At 29.9% G+C, this 18,630-nt stretch overlaps 1 protein-coding gene and 1 long non-coding RNA gene across 2 annotated transcripts; one reads left to right on the forward strand and one right to left on the reverse strand.

The window, feature by feature from the left end:
- Positions 1–3,955: 3,955 nt before the first annotated feature.
- Positions 3,956–9,793, reverse strand: LOC106420725 (probable WRKY transcription factor 59). Its single transcript, XM_013861560.3, has 3 exons — positions 6,348–9,793; positions 6,109–6,264; positions 3,956–4,899 (listed from the first exon to the last, which is right to left on the reverse strand). The coding sequence occupies exons 1-3, from the start codon at positions 6,563–6,565 to the stop codon at positions 4,683–4,685; spliced, it is 591 nt and encodes a 196-aa protein (XP_013717014.1). The 5' UTR covers positions 6,566–9,793; the 3' UTR covers positions 3,956–4,682.
- Positions 9,794–15,052: 5,259 nt separating this feature from the next.
- Positions 15,053–16,041, forward strand: LOC111216257. The gene is made up of 3 exons (XR_002664887.2): positions 15,053–15,275; positions 15,351–15,488; positions 15,716–16,041. It is a non-coding gene; the product is annotated as an uncharacterized LOC111216257 (long non-coding RNA).
- Positions 16,042–18,630: the final 2,589 nt, after the last annotated feature.

Here is an 18,630-nt window from a genome sequence, read left to right on the forward strand (position 1 = left end):
TACTCAAAATAGTATAAAATACACATGTGATAAAAAATGGTAAAATAAGATGGAGAAGATTGTTCAAATTCTGTAATTTTTATTAGTTGACATTAAATTACCTACTGTTTTGCCAGAGTGAACTCAAACCCTTCATACTAAACCCAAAACCATTGATTACTAAATCCAAGACATAAATATAAACTCCAACCCAAATAGCAAAACATGAAAATATTACAATATTTTGTTCCACTCTACACGAGGCACCATAGTTTGAAGTCCTTTTCAGTTCCCAACTGACGGAAGATAATGTAATGCACAAAAATGACTGAGAAGGTGTGGGCCTCCTTCTACAATACTTTACCAAACTGGGACGCATTCAACATCACCAAATGCGCTTCCTCTAATGCACTCTTGATCACTTAATCCAACGGAAGTTGAAATAGTTGTTAACTGTTTTCTTTCCAGTTGGTTCAAATCCTATGCAAACATATTCTTAGAAGGCCCAACTCATCTATGACAAACCTGAGATAGTTAAATAACATGTGCAGTCAACAGATGAGATATGCAAATAATATGGGAAATCAACATAGTCGTCAATAATCAGTTATATATTATGTAGTCTAATATTTATATACATTGAACAAAACATACACTAATATGGAATGGAATGGAAATCTTCATACGGGTTGCTAATTTACTCCAGAAAATAGTACAACTGAGTAGAACTATAACATTAAGTAGTGTAAACTATTCTATTTAACAAATCATCCCATTTAACATAACATAATATCCAAGATATTCCATTTCATGCTGCATAGAAATCCAATATAGATCTAATCTCTAAATTTTAAATTCATATTTCAAACATAATTTCCCCAAAAGTTCGCATTAAACAGATGAGTTCGACCAACCGGGACAAGTTCAACCCTAAATCATTTCTTTCTACTAGCCCTACCAGATCCGACATGCAACGGTATTGATGGGTTAGATTTAAGAACTATGTCTTGAGTTGTGCCGATTATATCCCAAATAGGAGAAAAAAGCATCGGCAGAATAGAATCGAAGGCACAAACCCCAGAATTTTCAATGTTTTAATAGTTCTCAGACGAAGAATCGCTGATGTGAAGTAAAAGAAGTTCAGGTTGCTACATCTCGCCGATTGTACTGTAACGACCTCTTGTCTCAAAAAATTTACAAAGCGAAGATGATATCCCATGCGCAACACACTTCGAGATGGCTAATAAACGCAGACAAGAACGACGTCGCCGATGGTGGAGAGCAAAACAGAGAGTTCAAGTTGGTGGAGCAAACCGTTGATGGAAAGTCCTTTCGGCTTTCACTTTCTCAAAATGTACCAAAAAAAGTTAAAATAGATAATGTCAATATAATTAAGCTACGTGTAACTTAACAGTAAATAATTGAAAAAAAAAAAATTTCAGCAGGTTGCACCGGTTAATTTCAAGAACATAAATATATTATTACATAAAATATAATGTGTATACAGAAAAGTTAGGGTATTTGATTATGTACCGAATTATGCTTTTTTCGTTGTCATACTGTTCGATTTTCCTATTTTTATTAGGTCATTTCTTAAAAATTTGTATTTAAATTTCATGACTAACAAAGGCATTTTCACGCAATGGGGGTGGGGGGAATTGTGTCGGTTTCTAAGTGATAGTCTTTTATGGACAAAAATGAATGAATAAATAAATAAATAAATAACAGTGTCAGATTTATTGGGATCTCTGATAAGAGACGAAATAAAAGATTGACAGGCAAAAGTGTGAAAAAGGAAGAGGATAATAGATAGCTGAGAATGGGAAATGTCCTTTGAGTTCGTTGATTGCTGGTAAGTTGTCGACCAGATCGTGCTTGCCTTCACTCCTTCTCATCTCCTCTTTAGTCGTTGACATGACAATACGTGTAGCTGTCAATCATCATATTTGTTTTATCTGATATGTTTATCTAACTTTTGACATAAGAGAAACTATGTATTATTAAATTAAAAAACTGAATAACAACTGGGCAAAACAAAGCTTATAGAACAGGTTTTTGCCCAACTAAAAAAAAATGGAACAGGTTAAACCTAGTTTCCAAAAGAAAAAGTAGCATTAGCATAAAAACTTAACAAACAGTTAAAAATAAATCATGTGATGATAGATTCGAAAGCGCTTCACTATCCTTAATTGTGCGACCAAGCGGACATATGTCCATTGCTTATAGTTCATTCGAATAGATGTAGATAGGTCGATCTGTGGACTAAGTGTAGACCTTGGATACCTATCCTAGATTAAAAGAAAAAGGTAAAAAGGAAATAAGCTCTCTACGTCCGTGTCATATTGCGTAACACATGTATCATCGGTAAGTGATTCATAGATTAAATGATTACTGAAGCACATTTCTACAATTTAATACTTACTATTTATATGTTTCTTAGCCGTTTCATAGAACAAGGATTTCATATTTTCATTTCCATATAGATGATTTTATTTAGAGAAAATTGTTTTTTAGACAAAAAAGAGGTATATCGACTTATTTGACTAATCTCAAATTTATACTATTTTTTTATAATGCTTTTTCCAATTTAAAAAATCAAATAAATAGTTTTATAAACAAATAAATTAGAAAAAATAGGAACTGCATTGTAAATACATATACCAATGTAGAAGTATTTTTTGGTTCAAAAAATTTTTAAATAAAAATTTCAGATTTCGTTTTAAGGACGTTAGAATGTACATTCTACAAAGTAGAAAATAAAATCCACGTTTTTCATTAGATCTACTATAATTAGAATAAATCATCCACATTTTTCATTAAATCTACTAAGATTAGAATAAGTGATCTACAGAAATAACACTAATCTAAAAATATTTGAAATATACATTTTGCGCTATGCCTATCTTTCTAAAATATATAAAACCAACAATCTACACATTAATCAAAATCTAAAACCTATAGAAACAGATTTTAAACGGCTTAAATGTATGTAGATTCTACGGATTAGTATGAACAATTCCGAAAATATGGGAATTGCATTATGAAAATATTAGGAAATATTATGTTACCATTTTTGAAAAATCGTATCTTGCACAAAAAAATACTAACCAAAATAGTAATATTCTTTTCTATTTAATTTATTTATTATTTTTTTTAACATATGCAATTAATTAAATTAATTTTAAATTTTAATTAAGCTAATTTAAAAGGATAATAAGCAACTAGATTTTGATCCGCGCTTAGAAAACGCGGGTTTGTTTGTCTTTTATTTATTGATCGAAAACTGATTTATAAACTACCATTATTTTTGTTTCTAACCATACAATTGAGTTTTTAGGTTTTTATCATTTGTTTTTTTTTTCAAAATATGATATTTGTTCGAAATATGGTAGTTGTTAAAAAAAAAAAGTTCTATAATAATGTTTGAGTTTTAAGAAATGTATTCACTGTGTGACAATTACACTGTGACTAGAGTTATGAGACAATGCATCTGTTTTTTAGTCTAAAAAAATGTTTTATGGCTTCACACGCACGATATTTTGTTTGCTTTGGATCAAATCTGTTGTATCTAGCTTCTTTTGTTTTCTTCTTGGACGGAAATAATTTATTACCCATCTTTTCTATTAAGCATGTTGACAGGGCCGACTCATTATTATTTGTGGGCCGTATGCAATGGTTTTAGATTTGCAAGAATAATAAAGAGAATTTTGCAGAAAAAAGACTCAACTTTAAAAAGCCCCAAAAAGTGCAGATGTTTTTTGAGACCTAGTACAAATGCACCCTTATGCCATAACCATGTAGGGAATATGTATCCAGAAAAGATATAATATGAAGCTTATCATGGTTAGATCTTCAGTCAGATCCTAAATTGATATTTTTCTGTGCAAACTACTTTCATACTTGCAATTATGTTTCCTAGAAGCAGTTATTTGGTGGTGTAAACATTAGTATAAAAGTAAGATATAGAAATCAATTTTCTAGCACACTTTTCTAACTATCATATTCTGCTAGTTTTTTTTTTTGATAAATCCTATCGGCTGATCTGGTCGGTCCGGGAGGAACGCACTTAGTACTACAAAGTGGACTAGTCCGAAAGCGTATCACACAGTCTGATCCGAGTTTGAAATAGTCGGAGGTGGATCAATCATCTGTTATGGCCCACCATGTAAATCATTTGGGCAGAAACCCAAACCCAGACTGACCAGGTAGTGATAATTTAGTTCCTAGAGAAAATCGAACCCATAACTGATGTGAGTACACACGAAGCCTAAGAGATTGCCACTAGATTACCATCACTTGGTTACACTCTGCAAGTTATGTTTAAAATGATTTACATAAGAAGTATTTGTGGTAGAATTGAAATGAACGGTTTGAATCCTTCGTCTTAATATCATAATATGTATGCTATACCCACACCAATTTTTTGTTTGTTTACATTCAATTTGCTAACTTAAAGAATAAAGATACCAAGACATTTATAAACTGAACTAAGTGATTCTTATCTACAAATCAGTTAATATATTTATATACAACATTTACTATCATAATGCATGCGCATACAAGATGATTTCCAGTTTACCCACCCCCCAATTCAGTACATTACAAAACCGACCCAACCAAGTACAAGCGGATACATATGATGCGTGATTACGATGAATATTTACACTATATACACATCTGGACACACAGACTTTTAAGTATGGTCATGGAGCTGAATGTGAATATTTATAAGTACGTGTCTGAAAAGACAAAATGTTGAGAGAGGTAAGATCAAAGTCGTCTGAATCACAATAAACCACAGAAGGGCTTGGGTGATTATGTCTCCCTTCGTAAGTTGTCAACACATAATCAGGATTGCTCGTATCTCTCTCGATCTTCTTCTTCACGATGCAATTGGCGTTCGAACACTTGTGGTAATGCCTGTTTCAAATAATTAACACAAATCGCTTAGTAAACTCTGTCAGATTCTATATGATTTGTAATATAATGGTTTGGTTATAATCAGCTATATATAATAGATAGTGTGGTCCAATAATAATAGAACCAGTGTTAGCTTACAGATAACAATATCGTCATTTATATGTCCACTTGAAATCAATGGTAACATACAACAAAGAACTTAAGTATTATATTCCCATGTGTTAATTGTTATAAGCTTAAGTAACAACTTGTGAGTAGTGAACATAAAACTGGAGCATATGAACAATTTTTTAGTTAACAGAATAATAAGTCCTTGAAAAGTTAATTAGTTTGTATTCAGTAGACGTTAATTAATATATTATATTATATGCCTTACACTTATTGTATATTTAGAACACATGGTCCACATGAATATATAAAACCAACACACACTGAGATATATTATATATATGCTGATGGCATATATATGTATATATATCTGCATGTTGGCTTTTATACACATAAACATACATATAGAAACATGCATTTGAACACGAAACATCTCCTCTGAAGAAGGAACACTAACAATATTACATAGTATATGAGAAACCTTATTAGTCGAAACTCATAAAGGGGTGCTAATTCTTAATTATAAATATAATGATTATTGAAACTTTATCTTTTTTTTTTGGAACACACTTTATCATATTTATATAATCGAATTTTGTAGGTAGAAACAAGCTCATACAAATTGTTGTGTGATTGACTGATTTCTGCAATGAATAAATGTGTAACACAGAGAAACTGAAACTCCTAGACTTTGGTTTTATTTTATTTCTTACTAAACCGATGAACAAGGTTTTGTCTGATTTTGACATACCTCGGTGGCTTAGTGCAAAAAGAGCTGCAGTAGTTAACTTGTAAAACTCAGAGCCTCGACCATGTAAACAAGTTGGCTATTTGACACTTAACTAATACACACACTTTAAGAGATGCATACTTCCTTAATTATCAAGTGGACATATTTCATTTGCGATACTCAAAACCAACACAAACTATAGTTTTTAGCAAAAAACAAAGACAAAAAACACAAACTATAGCACAAGGAATATGCAAATCCTATTATTCAAGTTGTCATAAACTTTAAATATAAGCATGTACGAGTCGATAAATCGTAACTATATATAAAAATAATTATGCATCCTAACGAAGTTAGAATCAATGATTTACCTCGGAAATGGACTGCCCCTTATCGGTTTCTTGCCGTATTTCCTCCATTTAAATCCGTCATCTAAAGCAATTTCTTCAATAGATTTCGTTTTAAACACGTGAATAATCGGATCATCTTTGTGTCTCTTCCTCTTCTTGATCTCAGTTTTGTCCCCTCTATATAAAATTATTATAGTTTGAAATATATCACTGTTATCATATATGGTAATTAAGCTGTATGATAGAAAATTTTGACTTACATTTCAAGGCTCATAGGTGAGGTAACTAGGCTTGTTTGAAGGGGACTTGTGACTTCTGCAGCCAGTAATTTCTCAGATGAAGTCCAACTCAAGGTGGGTGAGTGATCCTCGAGGCTGATTTGTTCCATGATCATCTGAAAAGCATCATCATAATCATCGGATGTGAAAGTTATAGGGAAATCTATGAAATTAGGGTTAGGGTTTGAAGGGTAGTTCATTTTCTTTCAAGAATGTTGTTTAGTGTTTCTTGGCGTTGTTGAACTAGGAGGAGGAGGGATCTTGTTAAGCACATATATACTGTTTATATATACACCAAAATCTAAGGGAAAAAATCAAATAAATAATATAACATCACCAAAGTGTCTTTGCATTTAAATAAGTGATAAAATAATATTTATGGCTACTATCATGCGCTGATTCAACGAAACTTCTTGAATGGAATTACTACAACGACAAGTGTTTTTCTTTATTAGTATTAGTATTATTTATTACTATTTCACATCTTAAAGGTTTTACAGATGTGGAAGCCCCCTGATACAGTGATTTAACCAAAGATTCATTAATGTTTATACACCAAGATGTCTGAATTTTAATTTTTGGAAAAAACATAATTATCCGAATTAATGGAAAAACAGCGTACAAGAGATTATAAAAAGGTTTTACAGATTTTCTTTGAAGTTTGTCCAATCAAATCCTCGAGTTTAAGGTCACGGGTCCCTTGACAATAATGTTACACTAATTAATCACTTTTGATAAAAGCTAGATCCTGAGTGGATTTAGCTAGCAAGCGAACCAATAGATGATGGTTTCAAAATCTTTTGAAATCGAAATATTTTGCGTACCTTTAATCCAAGTCTTTTGATTAGGATTAAACCTAATATATTTTCTAGGAGTCTTTAAAAAAAAATCTTTTTTAGGGATTCTTAGATAGAATTTGCTTGTATGCAGGTTAGATCCAGGATTTTCTTGCATCTCCTTGCTATTTCATCAGAAATAAATTCACATTCTTGACAAAAAAATGGTTTCAAAATCTTACCAAAAACCTAGCTCTGGTTAACAATATTAATGATTTTAAGCTTTCACCTGTTTTTCTACAGACTACAATACCAAGTACTTTATATCGTAATATAATGTTGTCGCGGTACACAGAAAAATCGTAATATTGATTATTCACGAAAGTGGTCAAATATTTAGATACAGTTTTAAAGGCATCATGATTCATGAGTATTCATGCTAAATGTATCAAATTGCAGGAATTACTATTTTCGTAGTTGACAATTTGTTTATAATCATGGATCTGTATGCTGCAAATGAAATTACTATATGACCATGTCTCCTGAGTCTTTCGAACTTTGGCCTAATCAAAAGAGTGACAACCGTTTTTGGTATTATAACATGAAAAATTTAACACTTAAAGAGATCTTTTACGGATCTTATGCTTATAGGACAAGTAGTTCCATGGTTATTTATTTCTAAAAGTAATACTCAATGCCTTATAGGGCACTGCAAGTAGTCTTTAAAAGAAAAGAAGTATGGTCAAACACCAACCTTTGCATGCGTCGCCAAATTAATATATAAACAAGCACCTATCGCATTTTAAGAAATTCAATAAATTGTTACCAACTTACCATCACTGATAGTTTTTTTTTTTTTTCGAGCCAGTGGTTAATTAATTAACTCTCTTTAACAAAATTCTAAACTATTCTTAAAAGCTTGTGAAACATGTAAAGTGCGACTTTTCTTTATAGCCATGTAGGACGCGCACCTTATGTTACCTATATTTTGAATTTATAAACAAAACTTTAGAATTATAAAGTCTCGAATATTCTAGCAACCAATGTCGAGATGTAATAGTTGCTATAATATCTTATTGCATGGTGATATTTGTAGTGTATATAACTTGCTGGTTACTTCTTAGCCTCTAACTTTAATAAGGTCGGAGGCAATGACGTCAGGGAGATGACGTCAACCGTCTTACGTAATTTTCCGTTTGCTGATTGCCGTGGAGCCGAGCTAATTAGTTTTAAGCAAAAATAATTTTATAATTATATGGCTTTTGTCGTTGGTACTTCGTAGGCACATGACTGATCAACGATGCTCGTGATTGCCACGTGGAAAACTTCATTTTTGAAGGACCTTCTTTATAGCATATTCCTCGTTTCTTGATCTTGCGCGATAAATTCACAAGCGTGAAAGTACTTAAACCTTTTTATTCAAGTCTTATCACCTCATCCATCAACTATGGCTGAATACGTTAGCTCTATGTTTTCTTAAGCTGTTTATTTCTCTTTTTGAGTTGTGTTTACATTCTTTTCAGTTTTTAACAAAAGTTATTGACGAAAAAAGTAGGAGAACGAAGCTTGGTCGCCAAGTGGTAAGGAGAACGGTTTGGAATGTCATAACATTTCAAGTTCGATTTATCTGTCATGCAAAACTAAGTTACATTTTTTTTGGTCATCCTATGCGGATATAGACTACTGTTTTTTTTGTCTATTTGAATATCCGGAAGAGAATCTATCTGTTGGAATGCACGTTCCCTTCGAAGGTTAGGTTTGTATTTTTAATAGACTTAGTTTAACATTTTTTCTAAGTTACAAAAAAACAAGTAGTAGAAAAAACAAAACGACTATAATAAACCAAAAATGGCAAACAAGACAATTAATAGTCAAAACACCGATAGTAATTAAAACGAGAGTGAGAAGCTGGGAACAAAGATGAAAAATAAATGTTTGGACAACGTTTCTGTAAAATCTTAATTTCTGATAATCAATATTGATGCATGTATTCTCCCAATAGAAGAAAAAAATGATGCATGTATTCTTAAAAAAAAATGTAAAAAAAACAAAAGATATTTATTTGGTTATATATATCACTATGTATATTTATCTTTTTGGTTGCTTATTTAAAAAATATTATATGATTAAACATGTTTGAGATAAGTTGTAGAACGATGGATGTTTAATATTAAGTGAGCCAAAAACATATAAAAATATTAAGTAGTGATTGTATATTAATTAATTAGTGAATAAGTAGTTTGAATCTTCCAAAATTAACACATCGATCATCCCCGATGGATGGTGAATCTCACATACTGAGTAAACGAACATGGAAAAATAAAGAGAAGGTTAACTATTTCACATTAGCTCGCGGGGGTTGCAGTTTCATTCTGCACCTTAAAAAGTATTGGTTATTAACTTATTATATGAGTCCGATCTTGATAAAAAAACCAACTAACTATACATAAAAGAACAGTTCTTTTTGTTTGTTAATAAAGCTGTATATTTTGGGGTTCTTACATAAACAATTTACTACAATACCAGTTCTATTTTTAATGAAATGATCATTCCTGGAAGGTTAACAATGCTTTGTGTGTTTACAAGTTACAAGTTGGGAATTCACTATCTGGGAGTTGCTACTTGCTACTTGCTACAATACGAATATTTCACAGTGATTTTCACTGTTACAATAAAGTATCTACTTTTACATGATTGAAAGATCAGTATAACATCCGTTTTGCGAGAGTTTTGTAAGAATAAAATGTGATGCCATATTGAATATCTTCCATATATAAACGGTTGTTGGTCTCGCATGTTGGACATAGTCACGTTGACTCATTCGCTATAAATTTCAAATAACCGAGAAGAGCTGTGCCTACTAGACATTATGTCATCTGAAGAAACTTCTCGGTTAATATGGTTGACAAAACCAAAAACATTTTTTTCTTTTACTTAATTGTATTTTAGGCTTGGTTAACTAATATTTGATGCAAAAATCTAATATTCTACTAAAAATCATAGTCATATACGTTGTAATTTCATTTGGTTCATATGGTTCATATCCCTTATATATTAATTGAGAAACATTACTTCTTTTTGTAGCCACGTGGCATCACTAGAATGATTCTTAAAATCATTAGAGAAATATGTTGATTCATCTAATTATATAAAAAGTTTTTTATTAAACTAACCATAAATTTATTATTAGTGTTATTTATTATTTCCTTAAGTAAAAGTTACGGAATTACCTAATGTAGCTAAAGTATATATATAGCAATTAATGATTTTGAATAATAATGATTTGATAAAAATTAATGTATATCCATCATAATTGATTAATTTTAAACTATTAAAATAAATTAAACAACCACATTAACCGTATAATAAAAATTTAGATTTTTCTGTGTATATATGTTATATTTTGAATTTTAAAAAACGAATATAAATTACTAAAACTGTTAAAAGTCTCACATTCAAATTTTGTGATCCATGGTTTAAAATTTTTTTTATGACAAAATACAGATGATACAAAATCATATAAGTAAAAAGTCTAGTTTAATTAATTATTAAGATTAAAAGATATATATATATATATATATATATATAGAGAGAGAGAGAGAGAGAGAAAACTTCATAGGATACCCCTTTTTAGTTTATTTCACAAAAATATCTCTCAAGTATATTTTTACCCTAGGGTTAACTAATCTAGACTTAGGGTTTAGAGTTAATGGGTGAGGTTTTTGGAGATAGAGTTTCAAATTTAAAAATTAAAAAAAATATAAAAAAATTAAAATAAAAAGGGCTATTTTGATCATTTTTTAGGGCTATTTTTGTGACAAAAACTTAAAAAGATATTTGAGAGAATTGCCCATATATATATCGTTTTAAATTAAACTATATACCATATAAAATACATAAATAATTAATTTTGAAATCTACTTTGAACAATTTTATTTTGATAAAAGTTTCGAACAAACATTGAAAAGTTTAAAAAAATTATAAATTACTAAAACTATTATCCCCACAATGAAAATTTTGTTAATAGTAATTGAAAGTTTTTGCTATAAAAAATAAAAATGATCAAAAAGCCATATGAGTATAAAACATCATTTAATAGATAAATATTAAAAATATATTTTGTATGTTAATATCATTTAAATTAATTATATATCCTACCAAATAGAAAAAAATATTGTTTGGATTAATAAAACTGATTTATATGTTCCCACTAATTTAATTATATATGTAATAGTTACTGACTTTTAATTATTCAAAATATATTTATTATTTCATAATAAAAATATATAATACATAAAATAATTTTTATATATAACGTTTATCCCTCGCAAGATAATCTTAACCTAAGTATCATGTTATATTAAACTCACATACATGTGACTATTCAATAAACTCAAATTTATTTGACTGAATTTTGGAAATTGTGATTTGCTGGTCGTATAGAATTGTGTGTCCGTATATTACGAATGGCAATTAAAAATATATTACTTTGCAATATTTGCAAGAATTATCATTAAAAATTGATAAGCTAACGTCATACATGATTCACTACTGAGTTCAAATATCGAATTGTTAAAAGTGAGTAGGTGTATAATATACAACTAGGTGTTTTGTCCGTGATGCGGACTTAAACATTTTCATAAATTTTTGAAAAGTTCTTTATACACAAGTTCTTTGTACACTATATTCATTACTAAAATAAATCTTAAAATAACTCAATGTTATATTTTTAATTATATAATTAAAAAAAAAATATTTGATTAATATTTAATTATATAATTTATGTTTTTAACGTTTTACTAAAATACTTTTTCAGATAACAATACAATATATATATAGAAATTATCTTTTTATTATATTTTTAGATTTTGGATAATTCAATATTCTATTTTTAATTATATAATTAAGAATTTTATTTAATTAATATTTAGTTATATAATTTCTGTTTTTAACTTTTTAGTTAAAGACTTTTTCAGATAACAATACAATATATACAAACGTTATCTTTTTTTTTAAAATTATATTTTCAGATTTTGGATAATTCTTACTATTCTTAATATTAATCAATTATCTAATCAAAATTAATTAAAATTTTGTTTTTATTTTTTAATTTATTTATACATTTTATTTATTAAGGGTATAAACGATATTAACCAGTCTAACTTTTAACGTGAAAAATCTATTGCAAAAATTTACTTTGCAAATAATAGTATAGATCTAAAATCTACGAGTCAATTAGAAATCGCATAAGCACATTCTTGACCACAAAGTTTTGAGGGGTAATCTCATTAGATAAGGACAAGAACCAACCAGTTGTCGTCGGTCGTCCAGATTCTTTTAAAATATTAGATGAAAGAGCAAAGACCATATATAACAGGAAGATGCTAGTGAGTTTCCGAATATTTGCGGCTATTTAATTAGTTATATGAATTTTGTAGTGAATGAGTTTGTCATATGGCTGAATGGTAGAAACTTTATACTTTTTTTTTTGTTCTAAACTTCTTTTGATATAAACCTTACTATTTGCCAGTCAAATCCACAATCCTATATGGCTAACTGAAAGATTCGTTTGTAGTGAAACAATGTTGTTTGAAGATTAAAGCTGAGTGAACATTCAAAAGGGAATTGTTAGGTAATTGATCCACCAATCAATCACAGTGTTTTCATAACAGTCGTCAGATCCTGCACTCAATCTCTATTTCTCAAATATTTAGAGTAGTTTTCTAATTTTCTTAGAAATATCTGCGAGAGGTTACATCTAAAGATGCTTTCGCATATGCTTTTTTATAATGGGAATTTGTCAAATATGACTCAAAACTTGATTTTAAATGCAAAATTATATCCAAACTTGAATCAAATGCAAAAAATAACTCAAAAGCCTTGTGAAATTATAACCAGCCTCTTATAACCAAACAATAAAACATAATTCAATTTTACGAATATAACCCAATAAAGTTGTCTGAGTTTTATAAGTCTTCTAAGGTTCATAAAGTCTTCTATAATTTATAAATTTTGTAAAAAATATTTTGATAGGGGAAAAATTGAAATTATGTAATTATAAACAATTGTAAATGATATAAATTGAGATATAATAAAATTGGAATTTTCTTAACATAGATTAGTGAAAATAGTGAGTCATGATATTCTTTGGTTTAGGGTTTGACAACATATGTTGTAGTATTGTATTGTTAGAGTTAGTTTTTGAGAAGCTTAATTTTTTTTTGAAACTATATTTTGATCTATATGCGTTTAGTTTTGTGCTTATTAAACACTTTTTAAGTTGTATTTAAGTTTAATAAAAATAAATTTATTTAGTTAGTTATTTGAGTTTAGGGTATATTTAGGGTGTAGACAACTTCCAGGAAGTCTTCCAGACGACTTCCAGAAAGTGTTCTTTTGTTTTTTACGTTAGAAGACTTCCAAGTCTTCCGAGTTAAAAATATTAAAGCGTTCTTATTTGCTCTAAAAATATTTTATTTTCTCACTCAAATTCTTGAAGTCGTCTTGACGATTTCCAGAAAGTCTTATTGTGTTTTTTTTTACGTTAGAAGTAGGCCTGGGCATTTTATCCGGACCCGAAGATCCGATCCGAAACTGACCCGAAAAAACCTGGTTCGGGTAGGAACCGACCCGATCAAATTACCCTATCGGGTCTTTGTTGCAGAGGACCCGCGGGTCTTGGACCCGACCCGACCCAAATCCGAAACCCGATGGGTACCCGAATTAATAATATAAATTAAATAAAATGCATCAAGGGGGAATCGAAGACGGGTTATTCATCTAGAGAACATGGGGTCAACCACTAGGAGACAACGAATTGTTGTTGTATCTCGAATAATTTAATATATATACACATTTTAATATAATAAAAACACAAATTTTGAATAAAATTTCGAATATTTTTGGATATATAAATATTAATCAGATATTTTTTTTGAATTTTTAGGTCTTTTTTAAATTGAACCCGAACCGAATCCGACCCAAAACCGAATCGAATCTGAACCGATAAGTTCTAGTTACCCGAATGGGTCTAACTATCTAAGACCCGACCCGACCCGGACCCGACACGACCCGAACCGATCCGAAACCGAAAATTTAAAATTACCCTATCGGGTCATAAACTCTTAGATCCGAAAGACCCGGACCCGAAAAGATCCGATCCGAATCCGACCCGACGACCCGAATGTCCAGACCTAGTTAGAAGACTTCCAATTCTTTTGAGTTATAAATATTAAAATCTTCTTATTCCCGATAAAAATATTTTAGTTTCCCGTTTAAACATTGGAAGTCATCTAGCGACTTCCAGAAAATCTTCTTGTGTTTTTATATTATAATACTTTCAAGTCTTCTGAGTTAAAAATATTAAAATCTTTTATTTCCGGTAAAAATATTTTAGTTTCGCGTTCATTATTTACCAAAAAATATTAAACTGAAAAAATAAAACTAAAACTTAAAATCCAAGTTTCTTTCTGACCCAAAAGAAAAAACTTAAATCTCATTTTTTTTTTTGGTTCTCTCTCTGACGGCTGTTCTCCTTCCCTTGTCATCTTCTCTTCTCCCCTCTCTCTCGATCATTCATGAAGTTGTAATGGTGTTTGGGTCAGATGTGTGAGTTTCTGGCACTGAGATGGTTTGATTTCTTTAATGGAGAGACAGAAGATGAGGCTCGCCGAGCAGAGTTCTGGTTAAAGGTCTAACCTTTTCTTTCGGTTTTGTTTTCTTTACTTATTCACTCTTCCTCTTCCTGGGACCTCCATTCTTTCTGGTTAAAGGTCTGACCTTTTCTTTTCTGTCTCTCTCTCTCTCTCTCTCTCTCTCTCTCTCTCTCTCTCTCTCTCTCTCTCTCTCTCTCTCTCTCTCTCTCTCTCTCTCTCTCTCTCTCTCTCTCTCTCTCTCTCTCTCTCTCTCTCTCTCTCTCTCTCTCTCATCTATGTCTCTCTCTGTGTGTGTTCTTGGTGGAGGAGGATGGAGAAGAAGCTTGACGGAGTTTGAAGGCGGATGAGTCGTGAGTATGCTGTCTGTGGAGAAATTGTTAACATTGCTCAGGTAAAAGCAAGCAACTTTGTCCTAAGTTGATTGAAATTGTTAACATTGCTCAGGTCTTGGCCAGCAGCCGATAACTTTTTTCAGAGAGGTAAAAATAAGTGGGCTTTAATGGTTTTTATCTGTTATATATCTTGAGTCAACTTGTAACATCTATGCATCTCAGATTCTTACTTTGTGTTCCCACACGGCTTTGTTGGAGGAGAATGCAACTTCTCATAAGTTCAGAGAAAGATGGAATCCTCTGTCTTATTCCTCATACCCATTGTACTCAGTTTCCATTGCCCTTCATGGCGGAAGTCTGGTATGTTCCTTATGTATGGCTGATGAATATATCCTATGCTTCCTAGTTTATTGATAAGCTTATGATCGTTTCTATGAACAATTAGTCTCAAATATTGATTCACTTTTTAGAACTGTTTTCATTCATATCTGATCACTTTTTAGACATTTTCTGAGTTGTTACTGAGACTGAGACTTTGTAACTGTCTACGTTTTTGCTATGTTCTTATTTAATTTAATGTCTTGTAGGTTACAAGAGACATGAAGTGTTTGGTTTCAGACAGCATATTTTGTAGGGGTTCAAATGGAAGCAAGTTGCAAAGATAGTGAAAGTAAAGAGTAGAGACCGGAGACAAGGCAACTGAGTGTGGTGGGTGCTGTTAGAGTTGCGGTCAGAAGCTCTTTCATGGTGACTTGCTGATAATACTATATGAAGTGAAATCAACTGTATAAACCATTGTACATGAGTATAAGGTCTTTTGTTGAGCTGATCATTAAAACGTTGTATGTGGGACGTAGATACAACATGAGAAGAAGTGAAATCAAATGAGATCTTTTTAGTTTTCGTTACCAAATTCAACACATCAAGGATCTATACTCATACCAAGAAACATTTTTATCACTCTACCCGATAAAAAAAACTAAGTCAAATTCACAAAAGATCAAACATTACACAAATTCAAAAAGTAACATATAATAAGACATTAAATCACACAACTTGATCTCCCATATGAAAAAGTAACAATTTCTTCTCATTAGCTTACAACATTTATCTAATTAACAATTTCTTCTCATTAGCTTACAACATTTAGCTAAGGGGAAAGACTTCTTAAGAAAACTTAGACATTAAACCACATAACTTGATCTTCCATATCACTTGATATTCTTGAAGTTACTTAACACATTTTGAAAGCTAAAAAAATATATTTTAAAGTTGAAAATACAAGTTTACAAAAACTAACGTAGAAGACTTTTGGGGAAGTCTTCTCTCATTAGTTAGAAACATTAATAAGCATGAACGTTGTTAACCCCATGATTATCATCAATTAAGTTATAAATTTCATTTAGAAACCCCAATATTGACTAATATACATGAATTAACAAGAAAATATTCAAAAATCTTTATAAAATTTATAGAAAATTAAAGTTTATTAAACATTGACGTAGATGACTTCGAAAGTCGCCCAGCAAACTTCTAGGAAATCGTCAGAAATGTCATTTTTGAATTGAAAATTTACAAAGGAAGATTTCAAGAGAAGTCTACTCTACAACACACTTCTTTGGAAGTTTTGCTTTGTAAATATTGGCTTATTTTTGTTTTTAAAAATATTTCAAAAATTCCAAAGAAGACTTCAAGGTAAGTTGTCTAAGATAAACATGTTAGTTTTACATTTGACCACACTGTCTCAGAAATTTGACTTTTCCTAGACGATGTACATGGAAATCTTCCACAAAAAAATAAAAATTCAATATTTAATTTTTGTTAGACGACTTCCATGTAAGTCGTTATTGGGTTACTTTTGCAATTGAAAAAATAAAACTTAAATATTTAGTTTTATCCAGATGACTTACTTGTAAGTCTTCCGGTAAACGACTTACACGGAAGTCGTCTGTGGTAACCAAGGTTTGACCAGAATCTCGAAATAACATCCTGGAAAACTTCCGTGTAAGTCATCCATCGAAAGACTTACATGTAAGTTGTCTGGATAAAATTAAATATTTAAGTTTTATTTTTCAATTGAAAAAGTAACCCGAGACGACTTACATAGAAGTCACAATAATTAAATATTGAAGTTTTATTTTCTTGTGGACGACTTCCGTGTAAGTCGTCTAGGAAAAGTTAAATTTCTGACACAATATGGTCAAATGCAAAACTAACATGTTTATCGTAGACGACTTAAATGGAAGTCTTCTCTAGGATTTTCGAATTTTTTTTTAAAACAAAGAAAATTGGAAGACTTCCAAAAAAGTCGTCTAAAGACGACACACATAAAGTCAATTGAAAAACTAACATCTACATTGACCAGAAGACTTCCGTGTAAATCTTCTACATTCAGAAAACTTACACAGAAGTCTTCTGACGGAGAGATCTGGAAAAAAAAAAATTGATTTCATACTTAAATTTGTGAGATAACTTCCTTAGCACGCATAAATCTTTTCCAAGCACTCATAACCTCAAACGAAAGCGACCCACCAAGAATTGTGAGCTTGAATGGCTCTATGAACCTTACAAAATTTTAGAATCAAAATCTTGGATTTTTTTGATGAATAGAGAAAGGAAGTGAAAGAGATATTGTTTTTACTTCATAAGAAATGAGATAGAAGGAGACAAAATCAATTTTTAGGTGCATTAAGAGCTTCAAGTTTGTTGTTCATGGTGATTAGTGTATTGATGGCAATGTCAATATTGTAAATACTTGATGAAGATGAAGATGATAGAGTAAAATTCTCATTTTCGGAAAAAAAGAAACAAAAAAAATTGCATTTTCGTGAATATTTCGAACTTTTGAGGTGAATAGGACACGTCAAAGTTCCAAAAAAAATATGAGTTAGTTTTGTGTTTTACTTTGAGTTTTAAGGTGATGATTGTTTCAATAGTTTTTAGTTTTAATTTTTGGTTTTTAAATTTTAGTTTTTGGTTTTTTGTTTTCAGTTTTTCGTTTTTGGTTTTTAGATTTTGATTATAGTTTTTGGTTTTGCTGTATTTTTTTATTTTTCAAAAATTAATTAATATATTACTTTAAAATAATACAAAAAAATTTCAAAAATATATAGATTTACAATTAAAATTATAAAAATATTATGATTATTATTTAAAATAAAATACAATAACATATTTAATTATTATAGTTTTATATAAAATTATATTATGATAAAATATTTATCATAAATATATATAAATTGTACAAAAATAAAAAAATATTTAAAAGTTTGAAACTACTTAGAAAAGATTCTTATATAAATTATTTTTAATTTTTAAAACTGTAATAGCAATATTTTTTCTTATAAATTATGAAAAAAATAAAAAATACTTAAAATTTTGAAAGTAATTATAAAATTTCTCATTTAAATTATTTATATTTTCTTAAAATTGAATGGCTATTTTTTTTTTCATGACTAATACAATATATTGTATTAATAAAACATATTATGTTTTTATAATT

The sequence above is a fragment of the Brassica napus genome, chromosome A4 (genome assembly GCF_020379485.1).
Source record: "Brassica napus cultivar Da-Ae chromosome A4, Da-Ae, whole genome shotgun sequence".
Lineage (NCBI taxonomy): Eukaryota > Viridiplantae > Streptophyta > Magnoliopsida > Brassicales > Brassicaceae > Brassica > Brassica napus.

Bases quoted from the DNA above. Each gene is read 5' to 3' on its own strand.
- LOC106420725 (XM_013861560.3), bottom strand. From the start codon at position 6,565: ATGAACTACCCTTCAAACCCTAACCCTAATTTCATAGATTTCCCTATA. The intron at 6,265-6,347 runs GTAAGTCAAAAT...AATTTTATATAG, and splicing joins TCACCTATGAGCCTTGAAAT to AGGGGACAAAACTGAGATCA. The intron at 4,900-6,108 runs GTAAATCATTGA...TATTTGAAACAG, and splicing joins AGGGGCAGTCCATTTCCGAG to GCATTACCACAAGTGTTCGA.